General features: G+C 36.4%; 1 protein-coding gene across 5 annotated transcripts in view; it reads right to left on the bottom strand.

Moving 5' to 3' along the window:
* The window catches only part of LOC133281118 (ankyrin repeat and sterile alpha motif domain-containing protein 1B-like), a 305,927-nt gene that overhangs the window by 232,523 nt on the left and 61,363 nt on the right, over positions 1-12,041 (bottom strand). For all 5 annotated transcript variants that reach the window (XR_009747384.1, XM_061476333.1, XM_061476329.1 and 2 more), the window contains exons 5-6: positions 6,756-6,831; positions 3,903-4,004 (exon numbers count right to left, since the gene is read on the bottom strand). Coding sequence is in view for 4 of the 5 variants with exons in the window: in XM_061476333.1 (XP_061332317.1) it covers positions 3,903-4,004; positions 6,756-6,831 (178 nt within the window). In the remaining variant the exon portion in view is untranslated. The remainder of the gene's footprint in view (positions 1-3,902; positions 4,005-6,755; positions 6,832-12,041) is intronic.

Raw genomic sequence — 12,041 nt, 5'->3', positions numbered from 1 at the left:
AGTAAAAGAACGAGATTCTAACATAGAGCATAGTGGGCTTTAGAGAAAGAGTTTAAAGATGATATAGCACGCACCTGCGTCATGTTCACATGTGCTAAAACTAAAACACAGCTGGTCGATTTAATTTTAGGCCTACTAGCCTTGGCAACATCCCTTTTATCTTCAATGCCTAATTATAAAGCCCTAAGTGCCAATACTGTTAACTGCTTCAGCACTGAATGCTGTTGTTTCACTACATCCATGAAATGGATCCAGTAGACTGGCCTTTGGCACAGGATCCTCATTCTCCGCAGTTTGAGAACATAATGCTTGAACAGCTATTTCTTCATTACCACATAAAGAATTTAAACTGTAATAAGTATTTTTAATGGAGTTCAATGCAACTCAGACCTGAGCAAGACACAGAAAGTGATGAGGCATATCTGAAAGACAGTTTCATCTATAATTACCAGGCAGTAAAAAAACATTCAGGTGGCATGTCTTACTCAGCCTTTTTCATTTTGATCTTTAAAGTGACATTGTTATTTACTTTCCTTCTATCAGATAATGCACCATAATATTAAAAAATAAAACAAAACAAAACAACCAACCAAAACCAGCAGACTTTTCAAATACACACAAAAATAATTGCAGAAACTTCAATTACTGTTTTCTCAGGATAGTGAGGAAAGATGTAAAGATCACAAAAACACTAGGATCACTTCTAAAGCCTCACTGGCAAAAGGTTTTGTTTCCTTTTAACCTATAGTCTCTAAAAAGGAGTTTTGTAAATATTCTTTAAAAAAGTGAGAACACCATTAGAAACTTCTATCCACAATTCTTCTGTTCTGGAGGCCTCATTCACAGGAAGCTACCAGTCTGGTAGCTTCTAGTGTCAGCTGAATGGATTTACTGTCTCCCTGAACTGCTTCTAGAGACATAAATTAGTTTCTTCTCCAGAGAAGTTTCTCATAAATATCCTCAAAACCAACTAATTTTCTTTCAAATCTTTTCTTACAGCTCTGTTACCCCTCTGCACATAGGGCAGTACACTACCAATCAGGCCCACCAGGAATACCAGTCATGTTATGTCCTTGTCCATTTCTGACAGTCTGCTTATATGCTTCTTTCAGCCTTTGTTTTATAGTTTGAAAGCTAATGGTTTGTGGCAGGGACAGATATTATTCTGTGTTAATACTATAACCTGTACAGCAACAATAATAAAAATGCAAGGGGGAAATGGTAAAAATTAATGAGAATGCTAGGTGATAAAATCTTATTCTACCCTGGCAACAATGTGAAAGAATCAGTTCAATTCCACTGTGTCTGAATAAAGAAAAAAAATAGAAAGAAACTTACAAAATCTAGTCAGTAGTTGTCTGACACCAATAATTTAATATCTTTTTCATATAAGTCTATATGAAGAGACATGTAAGCTTCTCTAGACAATCATCTGAAGACAGAAGCTTTAACAGGAATGTTTCTGGAAGCCACTAACTCTCCGTCTCAGCAATTGCCCTTTCTTTGCATGGAATTTATTACACACTGAAGTCAAATTCAATTACAGTATATTCAGGTTACCCCAAATCCCAGTGCTTCACTGATATTTCAGCTACAACAGGATAAATGTCCACACTCCAGTGAAAAGTATATTCAACTGGCTTTTTAGAAGAGGGTAGGTCTACTGCATCATCAGCAGCACTAGTACTAAATCCTACAGCAGTTCAAACAATCTTTGATGGTTAAAGCTTCAGTAAACCCTTTGCCTGATGAAAAACAATCTCAGTGGGTTCCACAAGGGAGTTATTAGGGGGCTCCTCAGGTTGTTTTAAAACTGAGAATGGCATCCTTGTAAATATTTTTCATCCTTGCACATCGGTTCTGACCAAGGCAGACAGAGTAGAAAAAAGAGAGCTGCTCATTACAAGCACAGTTTCATCACACTACTATGAGCTCAAACTACTAAGTAGTCTTTACATTTCCAAGGCATACATGTGAAAAAGATTGCATTTAAAAGCACCAAAAAGCCTTGAAATTGATGTATTTCTGTTCTGTGGTAAAAACTAAGGGAAGGTGCTGATCCATCAACATGAAAAACCCTTAAGAGTATTTGGGCACTATATTTTTCACAGGATAAGGATACTTTGAAGCAACTTTGTTTATCAATGGGATTGAGACTGCAAGATTATCACACTAAGGAGGAAATAGCACAATATAGATATATTAAAATGAAAGCTAGTTTAGATGGTGGTGGGACATTATAATGCATCTTAGATTATTATCTGAAGGATGATTAATTTGGATGTCTAAGAAAGTGGAAACTCTGATTGATCCTTTTCCTGCCACTGAAGAAGTTTCAGTATGATATTAACCCTCTTTTTCTTTACATGGTGGTATGTTCAGTGAGGACAGTGAGGCTGTGTTAAGTGAGGCTGAAGTGTCACCATATAGCCTGAGTCAGATTAGGAGCGCCATTCTGTTGACAGCGGAAGTCCTACTTCCCTCACCCGTTATCTTCCTCTCCACTTTTTAATGCACATTTCTGCCAGTTACCTGGGACAGAGCTAATTCTGGGACCTGAATCACACAGGAGGCAAATTGATTAAAACAAATGTATATTTATATTATTATAATAATATTTTTTACTATTGTTACATACTATTAAATAGTTTCATGAACAGTTAAATACTGTTTCATGAACTGAGTCAGATCACTTTAAAATCTCCTGGAAGCAGGGAATATGGAAGGGAACTGTGTAGCTGCAAGTAGTGGAGGAGGAAGGTGGGGAATGCGGGAAAAGGAAAAAGAAAATAGAAAGGAGGGAGAGAGGAAGGGAGACCTCAAGCCAAGCTGTTAATTCAGTTCAGCTATAACATAAATCTGGTCCTTAAGAGAATACCTCTCTTCCAGCCTGCAAAATTTTCATTATACTTATAGGAGCTATATATCTTCAGCCCATCATCTCACTGGAAAACTTTACAGAAGCTGGTTAACAAGTCAGGAAGTTATTCAGAAAAGAAAACCTGAAGGACACATTGGGGCCACATGACCTCTTTTTCTCCAGGAAATATTCTTATGAAATACAGTTATGTGGGAGACAGAAGCATAAGCTAGTTCATATGTAGAGCCAATGATGAACTGATTAAAATGGCTTATTTAAAGATGAGAATAATCAGTACAGGTGGAGATTCAGCAATGACACCTGCAGGGAACTCATCTGTCAAACACAGTTAATGAAAGACTAATCCAAAAATGCAGGGAACCAATTCCATAGAAGAGAAGGAACGATGTTTAACACTGAGTTATGTATTAGCTCATGTTTCACCACTTCACTGCCATCTTTTATAGTAAAATATTGAAGTAAACAGTGGGCTTCAATCAGTCTTGACACCATGAACATAAGATGAGGAATGAGATCAAATGTAGGTACAACAAAATGGTATTATTTCTACTATAATGATGAGTTACTGCCTGTTTGGTCTTGGGGGTGTGTGTTCTTATTTATTTTGTTTAAGAAAAACTAAACATTAAAAAAAATTTTTTTTGAAACTGTCATTATCATTCAGTCATAGTTGTGATTTATGAACAAATCAAGCATTTCAATTTCAGGTTACCATTACAATTTAATGGAACTGCAGTGAAATACATTATGTTATTTTGTAAGGAAGAATGTACAAAGGATAACTATGTGACACACAGTGCTAGTGTCTATTGTCCAAAAAACCGAAAGCATTTACTATGAAATTCAGATATTCAACCACTTATTGTTGTGTATCTAGCAAACAATAATTTTGTCCTTTTAGTTCAAACTATACTCTTTTGTGTAACAAAATATTTAAGGATTAGAAATTACCATAAACCTTAACATTCATCCACACTATTCTGATTTGTCTCTAAAAAATGTATAACTGAATATGACTTACCTTGAAGAAGAGCCGCAATTTGGAGTGACTGCTGAGATGGATGCTCTTTCAGAATATCTAAAACGGTTCTACCCAAACTGTCCTTTATGTTGGTATCAATTCCTGAAAAAGAAAATGATCTGTGGTGGAATTTTTAACCCCAAGTATTTTGGATTAGAAATACGGTATATCAGACTCAATTATCTGGCAAACTGAATGCAAGCAGTAACAGATTAACAGCTGTGTTACTGTTGAAGTACAGCATCCATTTCTGCTTAAAGCTTGAGCAGCCTCAAATTCACATGCTGACATAGATTGTTATGTTTCACATGTAATTCATGGGGATATAAAGTAAGCTTCTTAACCAAATATTGGATTATTTTAACTGTTCTGAAGAAACAGCCATCCTGAAAATATTTTATAAAATCAAAAAATTCTCTGAATGTTTTTCCTACATTCCTGAATTCTAATTCTCTCCAAAGTGCTCTGATTCACAGGGGATTTTCTAGTCCATAATAACAGTATGTGTTTTGAGAACAATATTGAAGAAATTATTAACCTTAAGTGTTTTTTACTTCACAGTGAAAAGCTTGATATTAATGCTCTAGGTAGACTGAAATGACCATATGTAGGAAAAGGGCTCTATGAACAGCCAGAGCATTTCCAACTGTTCAGACTTTTGATAAAGTAATAGTCTGGCACAAACTGTGAACATAACCTTAAATAAGTTTGAGGCTTATCCCAGGTAGGTCTCAAAGAACATGTTGTACATGATAGTGCACGACACTCCACCCTAGTTTTGTAGGGACTACTTTGGAAGTGTTTGCCTTATGGCAGAAGACTGATATTCTTTTTTGGTTGTAGTTTCAGTTTGGATGTACTTTCATAAAAAGTAAAGAATGAGATTCTTCTTGGGACACTGAATAGAGGAAATCAGGGGAAGCAGGATTTATGATGACATTCTGATGGCTTGGAAGGATTTCTCTACTCACCAGAAAAGGCTGCAGTTCTTGTCATTTCCTGACCTGATAGTGAGTTTCCTAATTTGTTTTGTGAGAAAGAGATATTTATTTTCTCACTGAAAGGAAAACTAAAATATTGCTGGGCTAATTAGCAGCAGCAGCTGATTTTCAAAGGCCAGACACACCAACTTACACCTTGCCTTTGCAGTAGCTACTTAAAACGTCTTCCAAGTTTGGTTTGTTTGTTTTTGTTTGTTTTTGAAGCAGAACAAAAGAATATGGGATTTTTAGGTAGAAAAGGCAGAAGGTGGGGAGTGTTGCAGAAGTGCAGAGAATCTGGCGTTGAAGGAGTTCACAGTGAGGACTCTCCACTGTCTTGTACAATTCCACTGTGGCAGATGTTATAATGTGTACTAATCTATAAAAGGGAGTCTTTATTTGTCCTCAAACATAGGCTCTTCCTATATTTGTGTGATCTTCTCGAGTCCTTCCTCTTTTAGGTGAATTAATACAGAAAGGCCCTCCCTTTCTGAGGGCAGCTAGAGATCCCCTTCTGCCTCCTTCTTATTCATCCAAAGAGGAAAGCATCTTGGAAGGACCTCTTTTTTCTGAAAACAGATCTCAGACCAGGTATACACTAGCTGAGATTCAGATGAGCTGTGAGTAAGTCATACCTTCTTTTGCATTATATAACCCCACAAGCACTGAAAATAAAGATCAATGATATCCCTCAGTGTAATGGAAGTTCACATAGCAGGGAAGTAATTTCTAGATATTTTCACTTTCTTTGGTCTTCTCATTTATCTGAGAAGATAGTTGTTTAGATGAGTAATTTACCTGCAGTGATTCTGAAATTCTTATCATGTAGTAGATGGGTTTTTTGAATTCTACATATCTCCTTGTTCTCCTGTTGTTTCTGGACAAATGCATTTCTTAGAGACACAGTGCCTTCCCCTGTCTTCACAAGCACTCAAATTTTATCCAGGCAATAGAGCAAGCAGGATGGTGTGTTTGTTAAGAATAGCAAAGTGAACGAAATAATTGTGAGCATGAACCTTCTGGCCTCTAGATCAAAGAATATTCTTGGCTGTCTTTCAGAGCAAATAACAAAATTTTACATACACATTTTGCTCTCAGAATACAGAGGCATACACTGAGTCATATATGGAGTTTCTCAGTCTAGTGAAAATACTCATTTTGTTCTTTGTGTATAGTAATTTCTTATTCTAAAATAACACTCTTTTAAGGAGAGATACATGTGATTAGATTTGCAAAGACTGAGAAAGGTAGCAGTAATTTGTATAACTTGGAGCACTCTGTATAATTATGGTGTCCTCAGCATAAAAAAGGACATGGAACTGTTGGAGCAAATCCAGAGGAGGGACAAGAGGATGATCAGGGGACTGGAGCACCTCCCATATGAAGATAGGCTGAGAAAGTTGGGGCTGTTCAGCCTGCAGAAGAGAAGGCTGCGTGGAGACCTCATAGCAGCCTTCCAGTATCTGAAGGGGGCTTATAAGGATGCTGGGGAGGCACTTTTCATTAGGGACTATAGTGATAGGACAAGGGGTCATGGGTTAAAACTTAAACAGGGAAAGTTTAGATTGGATATAAGGAGGAAGTTCTTTACTGTGAGGGTGGTGAGGCACTGGAATGGGTTGCCCAGGGAGGTTGTGAATGCTCCATCCCTGGCGGTGTTCAAGACCAGGTTGGATGAGGCCTTGGGTGATATGGTCTAGTGTGAGGTGTCCCTGCCCATGGCAGGGGGGGGTGGAACTTGATGATCTTAAGGTCCTTTCCAACCCTAACTATTTTATGATTCTATGATTCTATGATCAAAACTTGAGAAGGCATATGCCAGTTTAGGAATATTAAGTATATTTGTTCAGTGTTTCCTGTAAATCAGATTTACCTGTTTCAAGCAAAATGCGTACTACCTCCACCTTTCCAAATAGGGCTGCTTCATGCAGTGCACTCCCTTTTTCTGTCTAGAAAAAAAAAAAAAGTGACATTTAAAATGTAAATTAAAATAACCAATGAATAATTTTGAAAAGAATGCATTTAGAAAAGAAGTATTTATTTTCCCCTCTATTTTATCTACACATAAAAAACACTGAATGGGCAAGAACAAATGCTACCATAATTTTTTATTATTATTATTCATGATAAAAACATAAATGTTGTCAGTTCTACTATAAAAATTTCTAACTATATAAGAAAATATATTAGGAATGTAATACAACTCCCAGTTAGCAAGCCTTTGTTGGTGAAAAAATTCTAAACTCCTATTATAGACAGAGAAAACCTAGTCAATACTATCAGTGGAAAACAGCTGTCAGCAGTTAGACAGTTTACTTGTGGACATCTACACTTAGGTGTTTTAATCTGAAATTGGACCACACCGTAGAAGGTCAATTGCATGGTGAGAGATGCCCTAGGATATCCCACTTGATCTCCAGATGATGTTCCAGTTCATGCTCACAGTTGATCTGCAGCACATCTGCTCCATACAGATATCCTGGATACCCTAAGGCACCTCCAACAGCATCAGGTGCCTATTTTTCGATCATTTAAATTCTACCTTAGATGTCTTTGAACCTGATTTTTCAGATTTCTGCGACACAAAATTCTTTATGAATGAACTTTTTCTCAAGTAAAATTTACAGCACTGAAAAGCAAATTACCTATCTTAACATGCTACTTTTCTTAGTATTTTATACTTCTGCTACTGAAAAATCTGAACAGAATGCCTTTCCATACAATAGTATCAGCAGTAGCTGTCCTGGGTTCAGCAGTAGCTGAACACTACTAGAAGCACTATTATGTCTCATTGAATCCCTGGCTGAATTACCTTTTTTTTTTTTTCCCCTAATTATAGTAAATTAGATTTTGAGTGGGTTTTATTTGTGGTCAAATGATAAAAAAATAAACTATGGAAATCAACTCTAAAATGAAATAGTGATTCATTATTTATTAGTTGTATCAGAATGCACAACTGTTACAGCCATGCAATGAATGACAGGGTATCTAGAAGTAATCAGAGAAACTGAGATGGGTACTTTCTCCAGTTCTGGGCTCCCCAGTACAAGATAGATAAAGAGCTATAGGAGGGAGCCCCTAAGAAGATTAAGAGACTGAAGCATCACTCCTCCAAAGAAAGGCTGAGAGAGATGGGACTGTTTAGCCTAGACAAAAGAAGGCTTACAGGGGATCTCATCAATCTTGGTGGTGTTCAGTGACAGAAGAGGTAATAGCAAAAACCTGGAACACAGGAGATTCTGCCTGAACTTAAGGAAACATTTTGTGCTGTGCAGTTGACTGAGCACAGGTACAGGTTGTCCAGGAAGGTTGCAGAATCTCACTCCTTGGATATTCAAAAGCTGCCTGGCCATGGTCCTGGCAACCTCTTGTAGTTGTCCCTGCTTGAACAGGCAGTTGCACAAGATGACCTTCATAGCTCCCATCCAACCTCAACCATTGTGAGATTCTGCCTGTGGTAATTATCAGTGATGTATACAACAACAATTAAATCCACAGAGGTTCAGATGTTATAGAAGTCCTGAGCACTAAATTTTAGCTCAACTGAGTATGAACTGCAGAGATAGAGACCAGCTGCACCTTGACTAAAGTTATAGAGATAATTCTGTGTTAAGAAGGGACCTTTTCTAATGGAAAAATGGACATACTTTAGTGAAAACAGCTATCTAGAATCCATTGATGTGGCATCATCTGTGACTGAGAAAGATTAATGTTCTGTCATGCTGAATCATAATCTCTGAGGACAAGAAAGAGGATCTGTCCTCAGACTCCTCAGTAAAGGGGTAGAAAAGATCCTGATATGATTGCCAGAACTGGCAGCAGTCCTCTCTATTGATCAAAATTCCCCACTGGAAGAAAGGCAAGTAATATCTTCCTTGGTGAAAACACGCATCTCATAAGAAATAGAATGAAAACATGCAAAGAGGAAATTTCCTGTAGATGTCAAAGGAAATCTATCTGGGGCAACTTCAGATCCAGAAGATAGTTCTGTTCACAGAACCAAAGCCTTGTTATGCATATAAAGGGAATAGAGCCACCTATATATGTAACTCATAGTGGTGGGACAGGAAGCCAAAGCCAAATGCCATTTTTTTCATTATACTTTCTCACTTTTTGGTCTCTTCTACTGTGGTATCTCCTGACATACCTGAACATGATTCTGAAATGCTTTACAGGCATTCTGCACTGTCCTGAATTCTGGGGCAGTCTTTGCTTTATTAATACAAGCTATGAGACAATGCTAATGAATGCCATATTCCAGAAATAAGACATATATTACAAACTGTTTGAAAGAGGATTTTGAAAGGCACGCCATATAAACACTGGAACTATTTTTCCACTACATAGGTGATTTTCTGAGTAAAAGGGGAAACATTGCAATGAAACTGAATTAAACTAAACTAAGTCTGGGAATATGGAGATTTAAAGTACACTTGTAAGATGCAGTTGTGCCATTCTACATGAGATGTCATGAAGATGAATGCTGACATGAATCTTAAAAGCCCTAGGCAGGATTTCATGGTAATAGCAAATAACTAACTAGGGAATCAGATTCCTCTGAACTGTCCAGAAGGCAGAAATGTCCTTGTTACCAGAGAATTCAGTCACCAAACTCCACTAACAGAGGAAAAATGCTAAGCCTTAGGATGAACAGGGCCAAGAGAAACTCGGAGGACTGGCTGACTAGCCATATACCTCTTTGTAAATGTACATGAGGCCTGCTACTTGAAGGCAGAAATAAGGTTGGGTTTTATTGTGGTTTTTTTTCTGGTTCAAAAGAGCATATTACACAAATTAGAATGATTGAAAAATGTAGTTGCAAATAATACCTATATACTATTTAAGACGTGCTAGAGTTTTTGAGTAGAACTTTTCACTTATAATGGTGTACCTATGTGCTCTTGTCTATGCTACAGCAAGCAAACTTAAGATTTATCGACAATATTCACTGCTTTACTTCCTGAAGCTTTCATTGTCTTGGATCATATTTTCCTGGCAAAGTGAACACTACCATTGAACTTGGAAATTCTTTCACAGTGATATTTAATGCAAAAAATGCTGTTATTTCTTGATTAATAGTGAGCTAAAGTCTGCTTGAGTTTGCACGAGATGATTAGATATTGGTTCCCTGGTATAAGTTTTCTGTATATAAAATATACAGAACTACAGCTCAAATTGTGCCACCAGTCCTTGCCTCAAGTAGCTTACAGCTAAATACAGGTACAATGTCACAGCTGGACACACAAAGCAAGCAAGGATAGAAGGACATTGTCAGTAGGGACACCAGGATACACAAGTCAACTTGGCGTACAATTTGCAGGCTCACATAAAATCATCAAGGGTTTTATTAATCGGAGATTTTTTAACCATGTAAATATGCAAGACCTTGTAATTAGGTCACTTGTCTACTCCTTTTTCATAGGCGGTTTACTATAGTTTCGATATGGATTTCAGACATAATCTAAAGGATGGCATGTTAGCTTTGCAAATTGATTCATGGAATATCCTTCGTACATAGTGACAGCAAAAAGGAAGAGGCATAGCTTTTTGCAGAAGAACTACAGTGACAAGCAATGGAAATTGCCATCATCAAGGGAACAGATGGGGAAGGCAAATAGGGATAGATGAAAGTTGGATAAGCAGAGGAGGCCAAGTATTTAAAATATTTACAATTATAAAATTACTGTTTACATGAAACACACTGAACTGTGCAGTATCTTATGTTACTGAGGGCCCAAAATCTATCACTCACCCAAAACCTGTGTATTTTTCATATGTTTCAATTTAAATGAAAACTTCAAAGCATAAAGAGATGAAGCAGATTTGTATTGCCCACTTCTAAATAATTTCAGATTGAAGGATATTGGATAGACCTGGGAAATGAATAAAATGTGTGATTAATTCAATCAAAAATTAAATGTTGTCTTTTATTAGTCCAATATTTACTATGATTAAAAGTGCTCAGGAAGTACAGAAGACAAAGATAACATGGCTAAAGTAAACTTCCCATTTAAACAAATAAATATGTACAATTACAGAGTGATAGCAGATAGGCTACTTCTATAATTGTCTCTCAACATTCTGAGAGCTCTTTACCTCTGATAAGATGAATTTATTTAATGTGTATGAATGTGTACAATTTTATTTACCACATGGGCTTATACTTTGCATATTACTCTTTCCCAATCAGTGATGCAGAGCAATTTAATTAACATTAAAAGAGCTGAGTTCAGTTTTAAGTAACAGGCTGATATTGTATGCTCTGCTTACTTCAATAAGCTTCCAGTAATCATCAATAAAGAATTTTTCAGAGATTATAGAAGTAATAATCTAATAATATGTGCAGAGGCAACTTGCCAGTATGTTAAGATGCTGAATGAAAAGGAACATATTGATGGAGAATATTTATACTGGTGAGAAAATAAATAAATTATATGGCAAGTAGGACAAATACAGAAGAAACAAGATTACCCAGGGGGGGAAAAAATCCTAAGAATGGCAAAGAAAAATAAAAATATAAATTACTTAAAACAAATAAGAATTTTTAATAAAGAAAAAAGATCCTAGAATTTTAGTGTTGATGGCAAACAGATGACCAGCAGTAAAAGAATCTCATATTTCTTAAGAGAAGACTACAAAATTTGCAGCCACTGTATTTTTGTAGACCAGGGAAAAATTTTTGGTGTAACTATAGATAGAAATGGTTTAGGAGAATTCACAGTAGTGCTAAAATAATCTTGATTACATAAGAGGAGGAACACTTTTCATAAAAGAATTGTGTAATATTCAACCCCCATGTAACTGTCAGTTTGTAAGTCACCACAACAGACACTATTTTTCTTCAATTATTAAATTTCTTAAGTATCTTATTCCGTTTCTTAAGTATCAATTCAGGCATCAGCTTCTTTCTGACTTTTTGCTCATTCAGTTGCTAAATAGAAGAGAAATTATACATTCAGAAACATGTACTGAAGGGTTCTGTTGTGTGTTACTTTTGCATTAAACTTTTCTGAATTACTGAAGATGCAGTAATAGTAAAGGACAACTGAAACAAAAGAGCTGCTTGTATTAACCTTTCAAAATATATCACTTTCTGGTAAAGAAAATTAAAAGTAAATTAAATTGGAAGCATAATGGTAGGCAAATACACAGGTAGGCA

This window comes from Pezoporus flaviventris, unplaced genomic scaffold, assembly GCF_033815535.1.
Source record: "Pezoporus flaviventris isolate CSIRO_AGI_PZ_B2104156 unplaced genomic scaffold, CSIRO_AGI_Pfla_v1 ptg000096l, whole genome shotgun sequence".
Lineage (NCBI taxonomy): Eukaryota > Metazoa > Chordata > Aves > Psittaciformes > Psittacidae > Pezoporus > Pezoporus flaviventris.
Note: the sequence above shows the minus strand (reverse complement) of the source record. Positions and strands in the feature narration are given on the sequence as shown.